Raw genomic sequence first — 11,832 nt, forward strand, 5'->3', positions numbered from 1 at the left:
CCTTGCAGCAGTTGTTGCAGACTAACATGTCTCTTGTTTGTTTTGATTTTAACTACAGTATATTATACTTTCAGTTCAGTGGCAAATGACTGATTAGTATCATAATACTATTATTAAACAGGGGCATACCTGCAGCCAAATTCCTTTAACATTGGGGGGGGGGAAAATCTTTTCCTGATGTTGCTTTTTGGACAGTTTGCCTCTTGAGGAAGAAATTGATGCAACTCCACTTTCATGAATATTAGAATTTATAGCAACTAATTTGCTGCTGCTGCTGCAATCAGAGTTTACAGTCAGTTTAAAAACATCAGGCATTTATGTGCTAATTTTGGTGTGATAAGGATTAAAAAACTGTTATCTTAGATGTTGCGCATGTGCTCTCTAACTACTTGCCAGTCAAGTTACATATTCAGTTTCTGTGAGGTAGTTTATTAATGACATTAAGCCGGATTGGATGTTTGTGTCCAATTACTGCTCGATTTCTATATTTAATTACAAAAAAGGAGCAGTCTTGCTGATAGTAAATCCACAGATGCACCTTCCTATTCAGTCTTCAATGTAGTTATGCTTAGTAAGCATGTAATGACAGCACATAGCCTGGCACAGCTTCTAAACATCTTATTAATGTGTTAATCACAGTTTAATGCCATGGTTGCCAGAGGGAGGAAAACGTTTGATGTCCTTGATTTTTTTGGTTTCAGTGGAATGATGCTTCCAGTGTGTGACTGTATGCAGTTCTTTTTTTAATGCTGCTGCAGTCTCATGTCTTATTTGTTAAGTTGTGAAGGACGAGCAAAGTTGAAAGATTCTGCTGTTTAATATTTTGAAGTTGGGTTTCTCACACTGACAAAGATATACTATTGAAGCCTGGTTTCTTCTTCAATGCTGTACTGCCAATAACTAATCAAACATTTGGCTGATAATTGACTTTCCCCCTTCTTTGTGTTGTGTTAGACCAAGAAGAGTGGTAAGCCTGGTCCCTTCCTACTCTCTGGCTCCAGAGATAAAACCATCAAGATGTGGGATGTTAGCACTGGCATGTGCCTTATGACACTGGTAAGGAACCCAGCATGTTCGTGGCCCTACATGTAAATATTTGTTACATTTATCTCTAAATGGAAAATGTTCTTCATCTTCTGCCGCTTATCCGGGGTCGGGTCGCGGGGGCAGCAGCCTAAGCAGGGAAGCCCAGACTTCCCTCTCCCCAGCCACATTTGCCAACTCTGCGGGGGGGATCCCGAGGCGTTCCCAGGCCAGCCGAGAGACCCCGAGATATTTAAACTCCTCCACTTGAGGCAGGACCTGACTCCCGACCCGGAGAGGGCAATCCACCCTATTCCGGCTGAGGACCATGGTCTCAGATTTTGAGGTGCTGATTCTCATCCCAGCCGCTTCACACTCGGCCGCGAATCGCTCAAGCGAGAGCTGGAGATCACGACCAGACGAAGCCAACAGGACCACGTCATCCGCAAAAAGCAGGGACCCAATCCTGAGGCCACCAAGTCGGATCCCCTCAACCCCTCGGCTGCGCCTAGAAATTCTGTCCATATAAGTTATGAACAGAATCGGTGATAAAGGGCAGCCTTGGCGGAGTCCAACCCTCACCGGAAACGAATCCGACTTACTACCGGCAATGCGGACCAAGCTCTGACACCTGTCGTACAGGGACCGGACAGCTCGTACAAGGGGGTCCGGTACCCCATACTCCCGGAGTACCCCCCACAGGAGCCCCCGGGGGACACGGTCGAATGCCTTCTCCAGGTCCACAAAGCACATGTAGACTGGTTGGGCAAACTCCCATGCCCCCTCCAGGACCCCAGAGAGGGTATAGAGCTGGTCCACTGTTCCGCGACCAGGACGAAAACCACACTGCTCCTCCTCAATCCGGGATTTGACTATCCGGCGGACCCTCCTCTCCAGGACCCCTGAATAGACCTTCCCAGGGAGGCTGAGGAGTGTGATTCCCCTGTAATTGGAACACACCCCCCGGTCCCCCTTCTTAAAAAGGGGGACCACCACCCCAGTCTGCCAATCCAGCGGTACTGCCCCCGATGTCCACGCGATGCTGCAGAGGCGTGTCAGCCAGGACAGCCCCATAGCATCCAGAGCCTTAAGGAACTCCGGGCGGATCTCATCCACCCCTGGGGCCTTGCCGCCAAGGAGCTTTTTGACCACCTCAGCGACTTCAGCCCCAGAGATAGGAGAGTCCACCCATGAGTCCACCAGCTCTGCTCCCTCATGGGAAGCCGTGTTGGTAGGATTGAGGAGGTCTTTGAAGTATTCCCTCCACCGACCCACAACGTCCCGAGTTGAGGTCAGCAGCACCCCATCTCCACTGTACACAGTATTGATGGAGCACTGCTTCCCCCCCCTGAGCCGCCGGATGGTGGACCAGAATCTCCTCGAAGCCGTCCTGAAGTCTTTCTCCATGGCCTCGCCGAACTCCTCCCATGCCCGAGTTTTTGCCTCGGCAACGGCCGAAGCCGCATGCCGCTTAGCCCGTCGGTACCCATCAGCTGCCTCCAGAGTCCCACAGGCCAAGAAGGCCCGATAGGACTCCTTCTTCAGCTTGACAGCATCCCTCACTGCTGGTGTCCACCAACGAGTCCACCAAGTTACCTCCCGTGGGCTCACCATCTGCGGGAGGAGCCGTAGGGGTCGGGTGCAATGTGAGCTGGGCGGCAGCAAGGGGCGGGGACCCTGGCGGTCCGATCCCCGGCTGCAGAAGCTGGCTCTAGGGACGTGGAACGTCACCTCTCTGGTGGGGAAGGAGCCTGAGCTTGTGCGCGAGGTTGAGCGGTTCCGACTAGATATAGTTGGACTCACCTCGACGCATGGCTTGGGCTCTGGAACCAGTACCCTCGAGAGGGGCTGGACCTTCTTCCACTCTGGAGTTGCTCATGGTGAGAGGCGCCGAGCAGGTGTGGGCATTCTCATCAGCCCCCAGCTTGGTGCCTGCACGTTGGGGTTTACCCCAGTGGATGAAAGGGTAGTTTCCCTCCGCCTCCGGGTGGGGGGACGGGTCCTGACTGTTGTCTGTGCTTATGCGCCGAACAGCAGTTCAGAGTACCCACCCTTTCTGGGGTCCTTGGAGGGAGTGCTGGAGGGTGCTCCTTCTGGGGACTCCATTGTTCTGCTGGGGGACTTCAATGCTCACATGGGCAATGACAGTGAGACCTGGAGGGGAGTGATTGGGAGGCATGGTCCCCCCCCTCTGAACCCAAATGGTGTTTTGTTATTGGACTTCTGTGCTCGTCATGGATTGTCTATAACGAACACCATGTTCCAGCATAAGAGTGTCCATATGTACACCTGGCATCAGGATTCCCTGGGCCGCAGTTCAATGATCGACTTTGTAGTCGTATCGTTGGACCTGCGGCCACATGCCTTGGACACTCGGGTGAAGAGGGGGTCGGAGCTGTCAACTGATCACCACCTGGTGGTGAGTTGGCTCAGATGGTGGGGGAGGAAGCCGGTCAGAGCTGGCAGGCCCAAACGTGTTGTGAGGGTCTGCTGGGAACGTCTGGCTGAGTCCCCTGTCAGAGCGAGCTTCAACTCCCACCTTCAGCAGAGCTTCGAACATGTCCCGGGTGAGGCGGGGGACATTGAGTCCGAATGGGCTGTGTTCCGTGCCTCTATTGCTGAGGCGGCCAGCTGGAGCTGTGGCTGCAAGGTCGTTGGTGCCTTTCGTGGGAAAATGTTCTTAATGCATAAAATAAATCTGATTTGTACCCGCTTTGTTTCACAGGTTGGACATGATAACTGGGTGCGTGGGGTCCTATTCCATCCTGGTGGCAAGTTTATTGTGACCTGTGCAGATGACAAGACTTTAAGGATCTGGGACTACAAAAACAAGCGCTGCATGAAAACCCTATGTGCCCATGAACACTTTGTTACCTCTCTGGGTAAGCAACCGCTTCACTCTCCAGAAATACTTATTGTCTTACCAGTCAGGCCTCTGAGATGCTACAGAAGACTTCACTGTTCAAATACATCAGCTTCAGTAAACAGATAGGTAATTGTAACAGAGCTCCTTCATCAGTGTCCTGAACCTTGCTGGCATTTGGAGCATATTAGGTAGACAAATGCTTGAGGATTTTTCCCACCTCTCCCTCATATCAACATTGTTTTCAGTCGATCAAATCTCAGGAATTTTCTTGAGGAACTCATGAGCTAACTTTTTAGGCTAAGCATTCAAAACCCCATCCTTTCAAATCCCGGTTCAGCCAAAAAGCGTAACTTTGAACTATTGATGTGATGAATTGTACTCTAAAGTAGAGAACACAAAGTGCCTTTGTTTAAAAACAGATATTAAACATTCAGAGTTAAAAACTTTAAAAGTGGAAAAAAAACATATTGACCTCATGAGTGTTGACATGCTCACTGTATTGCCCTAATAAGTGATTAATTATTAGTGATGCTGCACCATTTCCAGGCTCTAGCACAGAAAGAATTACATCTACATATGTCATCCCACCTACCAGGTTGTGAGAGACACAGTTGTTAAACCAGGAATAGCAATTTTAAAGTTTTAACTCTTAATATGGCAAAAGTTGTTGATATATGCATCTCTTTTTAGAACGATGTTGCATTTATGTTCTGAAAAGATTAAAATCAAATAAGCCTGAGTATTAATTTATTCCTCTGTGCCATCATTGCTCCACTATTAAAACTGTTAGTTATACTAGGTAACATGGCTATTTGAGAAAAATATAGGATACTGCGTATACTCCATTTAAGTAATCCTTTTTTTTTCTTGAAGAAAAATGTATGGTAGCATTGACTGTTTGGTTACACACATCAAATGTTGTTATTTATCTCTGCTTGTCTTTTGTTTAATTTGCAGATTTCCACAAGGCTGCTCCCTTCGTGGTCACTGGGAGTGTAGATCAAACGGTAAAGGTGTGGGAGTGTCGTTGATTTTGACCATGGAGGATTGGACCACCACCCCGATTACCCAGGGGCTCCTCTGGATCCCACACACCTCCTGCCATTACACTGACCCCTTTCATTCCACCTCCCTACTCCTGTTGCCTAACCTAAACCTCACCCCGCACATCTTCGCCTCCTCTGGCTGCACTCACCACCCTGGTTATTTACCCATTTCGCTCTCTGGTCCAATAACTTTTGTCCTTCTGTGTAAATTATTCCTGGATGTAGATCAAGCTATTAAATGTTACACAAAAAAGTATTCTTGCATGGTAATCCAAAATTGTATACTGTAAATTTACATAACGTTGTCTAGACGTACCATAGGTTTAACACGGGGCTGAGCGTCTGTCACGCAGCCTTATCGACCAACCGAAGGCAGATGTTTTGACTGGGTGTAAAAACGTAGGGCACTAAAAACGATAATTTAAGAAATGACAGTGTCTTTATGTGTAAGATTTATTTTGTCTATTTTTTTATTTAGGATTTTTTTCTGTTATTCCTCTCCTTCACTGTCGTAGTCTGTTGGTGCCTAGCTTGGTGACATGTTCGAGAGACAAGACAGGAAAAGCATATATGATGCGATGAGATGTCTGTGGGGCTTTGTTATTGAGATAATCCGTAGCTTTATAACACCGCTTCTCAAGTGTGCATACCATTTCTATTCACGTAAAACTAGGTAATATTTTAATGGCTGTATATACAAATGTTTCAAATTGTTGTTGGACCTGGGGGGCTTTAACAGCTTTGTACTCTTGTCATGGTGGCACATGAACCACTACTAAGCTTTTGATAAATTATCTCTTTAAATATAGCTGGCTTTGTGAATGGCTGTGCTAAGCTTTTTACAAGAAGCCTGTCATGGCGAGCAGGTTAGTTCACTATTAGCAAGCACTCTGGGTCACTGCAGCACCTTAGAAGAGTTCAAAGATTACACTTTTTCTGTCTTGTAGCACTTAAAGGAGACATTGGTGTTACTTGCTTTGAGATTATTTCTTGTGATTTCACATGTCAGACTTGTTTGAGCTGAATCATCTGTCTCCTTCATGCTCCTCCATGCTCTGGTATGACAGAATTTGTTGGTGGACAGGAAAGTAAAGTTTCAAGATGCTCAGTTGTCCTATTGTGCTGCTGAGGGATATGAGAGACTATAATAGATAAAATACTTGAATTAACGATAAATGTAAATGAAAGACGAGGAGTCAAAGTTAGCCCCCCCGGTTTGATACCAGGGATGTGCAAAGATCTCCAATTTCAGAACATGTTCTTCAGAATAAAAATGGTTTTGCGAAAAAAAGTTTTTTTTTTCTCTGTAAAAACAGATAGGAAATGTAAATTTAGCTTATTATGAGAATTGGCAGTTTTGTATTATCGCGCTACAGAATGAACTGGATAAGATTTAGTGAGGAAGTGCTGGCTACAGACATGCCAAGTGATCTGTTTGTCTGTGACGAGGTCTCACGAGAGCTCCTCGCTGTAAACAGAAACTCCTGGATCACATACGAAGGAATTCTGCAGATTAACCTCACAGACCACTGTATACTTATGCAAATGTAGTGGCTTTCCTCAAAAGTTCAGCTTTGATCTCGGTTGAGCTGATACTGTAAAACAAACTATAAATATGTGTAAATCAGTCCACACTCTAGGGCCAACCATTCCACTTAGGACAAAAAAAAAAAAAAAAAAAAAAAATCTAGCCTCAAACTGTAGCTGACAAGGTGATTCTTCTTTTTTCCACATCCATGTTTTTGTTAAAGCTCTGGTCGTTTAATGGCAATCAGAGATATCATTAAAATTTAATGATGTTAATAAAACCTAAACGTATAAGTTCTGATTAGCCCTTTCATTCCAATGCAGTCCTTGGCTAATAAAGAATTCTACTGCTTAACTTCTTATCTAGCTTCTTTGCAAAGTATTCCTCTTCCTGTGTGTACTGGATGTGGTGATTGCTGCTCAAGCTCTTGCTAGTGGCTACTGTGAGCCTAATGTGACCTGTTGATGTAGCATTGCTGCATGTAAACCTGCATCCAGAGGCAGAGTTGTCAGAACGTAGTACTGTAAAAGCTCAAAGCCTTCATGTCAGACTATTTGGTTTGTGACTAGCGTGTTTCTATGTACCCACAGCAGTTTAAGATTTAGGAAATGTGCTTACATGCCTTTTGTCTATGTTGAATGAGCTCTATTGATCCTTAGAAACATAAAGCAGTTAAGCACATCTCCAAAACCTGTGTTTATATATATTTATATATATATATATGTTTATATATATATATATATATATATATATATATATATATATATATATATATATATATATATAAATAAAATATATAACAGGACTGTTTTTGATTGCTGGCTTGAGTTCAGACAGCTCTGTTGTTTGGTTTGTAGAGAGGCTGATTTGTTGTGTATGATGCTACTTGAAGGAGGTTTTACACCCTCTTTCTTTTGTAAATGCAATGGGATTGTGGCAGACTAAGATGCCCCAAAGGAGAAATCCTCTTTCAGGGAATTTTACTAATGTCTCCCTTTGATGTGTGCCCTGTTAAAAAGGTCTCATTTTTTTCTATACGCTGTTTTCTCTGTCCAAACCTCTGAGGCAGAAAAGCGGTTAATTTTGTAGTTAAATTTGGCATAACTAATGAAGATGCCAATGTGTTAAATGTTCTAGTAGAAGCCAAAAATGGAGACATCTGTCCGTACAATCGAGTACATCTTGGGAAAAAAAAAAGAAATCATTCTCTTTGTTGGTCCAGTACTGTGACTAGCTCATGCAAAGAGAATAGTCCCCTCAGAATCTTGCAATGATGTACCAGACCATCACATGTAAATTTAAAATCTATTCCCTTCCTTGAATACACAAGGAGGGTGCTTAAGCAAAGGTCAGGATGATGTGTGTTCTGTTTATTTTCTAGTAATCAGCAGAGGGAGGGAAAGAAAAACTCTTCAACACAAATGTTGCTAGAAGAAATATCCCCTTATTGCTATTCACAGGTCCCCCGCAATCCCATGCTGCTGTGGTCCGGTGGCTGAAGGGACTGACAGGCAGGCTTTGGCTGTCTGTGGGTTGTTTTGCCCTGATCTCAAGTCCCTCTGTCCTCTGTAAGCTGCCTGTGAATCACTTCAGACTCAGACTGCACAACAAGCTCCTTACAGGAGAGCTCATGATGTTTTTGCCACTTTTGGTCTCACTCTTCACACAGCAAACTGTTAACAATATACCTGGATGTCATTATTGTTTGCGATAAAATAAAAGAAGAAAATCTGCATCTGTCTTTTTATTATTATTATTATTATTATTACAGTCAGCAAAGTTGTGCTTGAAATAAAATTTTAATTGAAAAGGCTGAATGATTGAAACAAGTCTGTGAATGTAGATATGAGGAGTGGTATTAAAGCATTTCCAAAGACAGATAAATCCCTACTAAAACAAACTGGTTACATTCAGGACTTGCTTTTCTTCAGTGATCTGACTCTGATGATCACAATGTGTATTCCTGCAAGAGGTTAAAAACAAGTCGTGTTACTGGATGGTCCACAACATTTCTGCAACAATAGTTTTTGGAGATATGAGAGAATAGCTAAACTTTGGGTAATAATGCACTATACTTAACACTAAAACATCTGCGATGACAAGCATGTTGATTTTGGACTGTTACGCATTCTCAGCTTTTGATTACCTTTCTATCATTGTGAGAACAATCACCTTAAATCAAGACAATTTACATGTACCAGAAATATCTGATCCAGGTTGCTGCTTTAAAAGAAAATTAATTTAGAGGATTCACTTATTGTTTCATGCATGCATGCAGTGTGAGGTTATTTAATGTGCATTTGTGTTAAGTTCATAGTTTAAAAAAAAAAAAACTTTCTGCATAGAAAATACATCCACTTAAGGAGCCACCCAGCCCCGTAAACAGCGCAAATCAAACTAAAATGAAAAAGCAAAGAGATCCAAGTCATCTTTCTTACCCTGTAACTAACTGCCTTCGCAGTGGAAAATCATATACAAGACCGATAACACAAGGAAAACGTATCTTCGTATGAGTTCTTTATTTGAATAAAGTTATTTTAAAAAATCTTGGATTGGCGGAAAAATGATCGGAGGGATAGAAGTGAACCTTGTGTACGTCAACACGCATGACGTAGAGAGATGACGTTGAGGACGTACAGGAAGAAACCAGCTGAGAGTGGAGAAACGTTTTAGCAACGTGAGTCGACGACACTCCACAATGTTTCTGATTTAAACACGCCAGCGCAACTCAGAAAATATCATCAGCAACAACATAAACCTGCTGTAAAGGTAAGCAGCTATACAATCTGGATAAGCATATACTTATTCTTTGAAGAAAACGAATAGTTAGCATCAATGCTGTTGACATTTAGCTTTCAGTTTTTAATGAAAAGATTTGTTTATCTTCATATAAAAGTGAATGAATTCAGGTTTGTATTATGGCTGTCAGGTGTTCGTAGTGATTGAGAAAACTCATGCTCAAATTTTTCCAGGGTTTCTTGTTTTAATAATATACTACTTTAGTACAACGGTTACTTTTTTGGTTTTGCATAATTTGGTTAGGGGCTCATGCATATGTCATGTTTGCTGTTTGTCTAAAAGGACTGTCACTATGGCATTAAATAAGTCCATGCATCCTCGGAACCGGTACAAGGACAAACCTCCGGACTTTGCCTACTTGGCCTCCAAATACCCAGACTTTCAACAGCATGTGCACACCAGCCTCACTGGAAGACCCGTGTAAGTACCTAAAACTGACTGCCCTTTTTTTTCCTCATGATTCTGCGACATGATCTATTTATTTTCAGCTAATCTGCTGTTGTTGAGTTTTCTTATTTGACCCAGTCTTACTATAAAAATTTAAACTTCTGAATGGGAAACACATCTGGCCCTCTTTGCAGTGCTCGTTAATTACACATGCACTATAGAACAAAGCAAGGTGCTGATACTTGGGACCAAGTGGCAACCTCCTGCTGTTAAAAGTGAAGCCTATGCGGAAGTATAAAACTGTAGGTCCCTCCTCATCCGCTAGAGGCTGGCTCCAAAACAGAGCAAATCCCCACAGACTCCCATGTTAAAAAGGCCAACTTCACAGCAGAAATAAACATGTTTACAGTCTGGTTCAAAATCCATTTTCGGTTTAATAGTAGGGCTGCAACTAATAACTATTTTAATAGTTGACTAGTCCCCGACTTTTGAAACGATTAGTTGACTAATCAGATTTTTAAAAAAAAATTTTTTTTAATTTTAGCATGAGGTCGCTTTAATTGTGTGGATATTTATAATAAACACAAGAAAGATGTATACTTTATATATATATATATATATAATATATAAAACCTTATCTTTTTATCAGCTTTCCTGCTAAAAGGCAGCTTTACAAAAGGTAAACAAAAATGTCCTGTATTATAAAAACATCTGACAGGAACAGTGCTCAATTAGTATGGACATAAATAAATAAATAAATCTCTGTCCATTTTATAAGGACAGGGCTTTTTTAAAAAAATAAAAAATAAAATCAAGTAAACATTTAGCTTTAGCCCGGTTACCTCCATTAGCTGGTTGTTCCTTTCGGCTCCAGGTTAGCTCGGTTAGCTATTAGCTACAGGCTGCCCATATTTGTATTTTCCATGTGAGACAGCACACATGCCCCTGCCAAGATGGCAATGGTAGGAACCGCCCACTGAGCTTCAATTCTTCAATTCTTTGCAAAGCTTTCTGTAGCTAAGAGCTTACCCGGAGCTAACAGGAGCTAACCAGCTAACGGAGGTAAGTGGGTTAAAGTTGAGTCACGTTGTTAACCGGCTAAAAACCGCGGTGGTTCTACGTTCTTCTTACTTGAAGCGGGAGATTGGTACCTGTCAATTAAAAGGACGCACCCCTAAATATGCCGAACTTTGAGATTAAATTACTTTTAAACGGGCAAGTTAGAAAAAAATTCACTCCCCCCACAGTTGTCATGAAGGTAAACCTGACCTATTAAACTAAAAATGGATTTTTGTACCAGGCTGTAAACATGTTTATTTCTGCTATGAAGTTGACCTTTTTAACATGGGAGTCTGTGGGGATTTGCTCTGTTTTGGAGCCAGCCCCTAGCGGACGAGGAGGGACCTACAGTTTTATGCACTTCCGCATAGGCTTCACTTTTAACAGCCGGAGGCTCCGTCCATTTTTCATATACGGTCTATGGTATTAATATAAACTGCAATGAGTGGGTCAAAAGTAAAGTGCTGGCGAGCCGATTTTGGACTGCGGGCCCCACTTTGGGCACGCCTGCTCTAAGAAGTATGTTCAGCACCACTGATGTTTGACTTGATTGGTCTGATGTTTGCTGTTCAGTCAGCTCCCGGCCACAGAAGCAGCAGAAGGATATACATTTAATAGATCTGATCCACCACTAAAAAGTAATAAACTGTGCTTCTTTCCATCAATTTCACTTATTTCTGCTTTTATGACTCTACAATAGGTACATTCGAAAAAACAGGTTGCTGTGTTTCTGTCTAATTAGATTCAAGTTACGTTTGCATGTTTTCTTTCTACCAAAACGCTGCTGAGAAATGGTATAAAAAATTAGGGGAATGGACAGCGAAAAATATTACCTGCAAATATGGGAATAGTGGTTTTGATTTCAAACAGTGTGTGCTCATGTGATTCTTTTTTAAATTTATATATATATATATATATATATATATATATATATATATATATATATATATATATATATATATATATAATGTGTGTGTGTGTGTATATGTGTGTGTGTGTGTGTGTATATGTGTGTGTGTGTGTGTATATGTGTGTGTGTGTGTGTGTGTATATGTGTGTGTGTGTGTGTGTGTATATGTGTGTGTGTGTGTGTGTGTGTGTGTGTGTATATATATGTATGTGTG

At 42.5% G+C, this 11,832-nt stretch overlaps 2 protein-coding genes across 2 annotated transcripts in view; both read left to right on the top strand.

The window, feature by feature from the left end:
• LOC306760910 (lissencephaly-1 homolog) overlaps positions 1 to 7,112 on the top strand; it is a 37,384-nt gene extending 30,272 nt beyond the window's left edge. Inside the window, exons 9-11 of the mRNA XM_079246960.1 lie at positions 955 to 1,056; positions 3,749 to 3,905; positions 4,847 to 7,112. Coding sequence (XP_079103086.1) covers positions 955 to 1,056; positions 3,749 to 3,905; positions 4,847 to 4,920 — 333 coding nt within the window. The 3' untranslated portion in view covers positions 4,921 to 7,112. The remainder of the gene's footprint in view (positions 1 to 954; positions 1,057 to 3,748; positions 3,906 to 4,846) is intronic.
• A 1,983-nt stretch (positions 7,113 to 9,095) lies between these two features.
• The window catches only part of mettl16 (methyltransferase 16, N6-methyladenosine), a 27,940-nt gene continuing 25,203 nt past the window's right edge, over positions 9,096 to 11,832 (top strand). The window contains exons 1-2 of the mRNA XM_079246589.1: positions 9,096 to 9,232; positions 9,545 to 9,682. Of these exons, the coding sequence (XP_079102715.1) occupies positions 9,555 to 9,682 (128 nt within the window). The 5' untranslated portion in view covers positions 9,096 to 9,232; positions 9,545 to 9,554. The remainder of the gene's footprint in view (positions 9,233 to 9,544; positions 9,683 to 11,832) is intronic.

The sequence above is a fragment of the Telmatherina bonti genome (assembly GCF_933228915.1).
Source record: "Telmatherina bonti genome assembly, chromosome: 9".
NCBI classification, from domain to species: Eukaryota; Metazoa; Chordata; class Actinopteri; order Atheriniformes; family Telmatherinidae; genus Telmatherina; species Telmatherina bonti.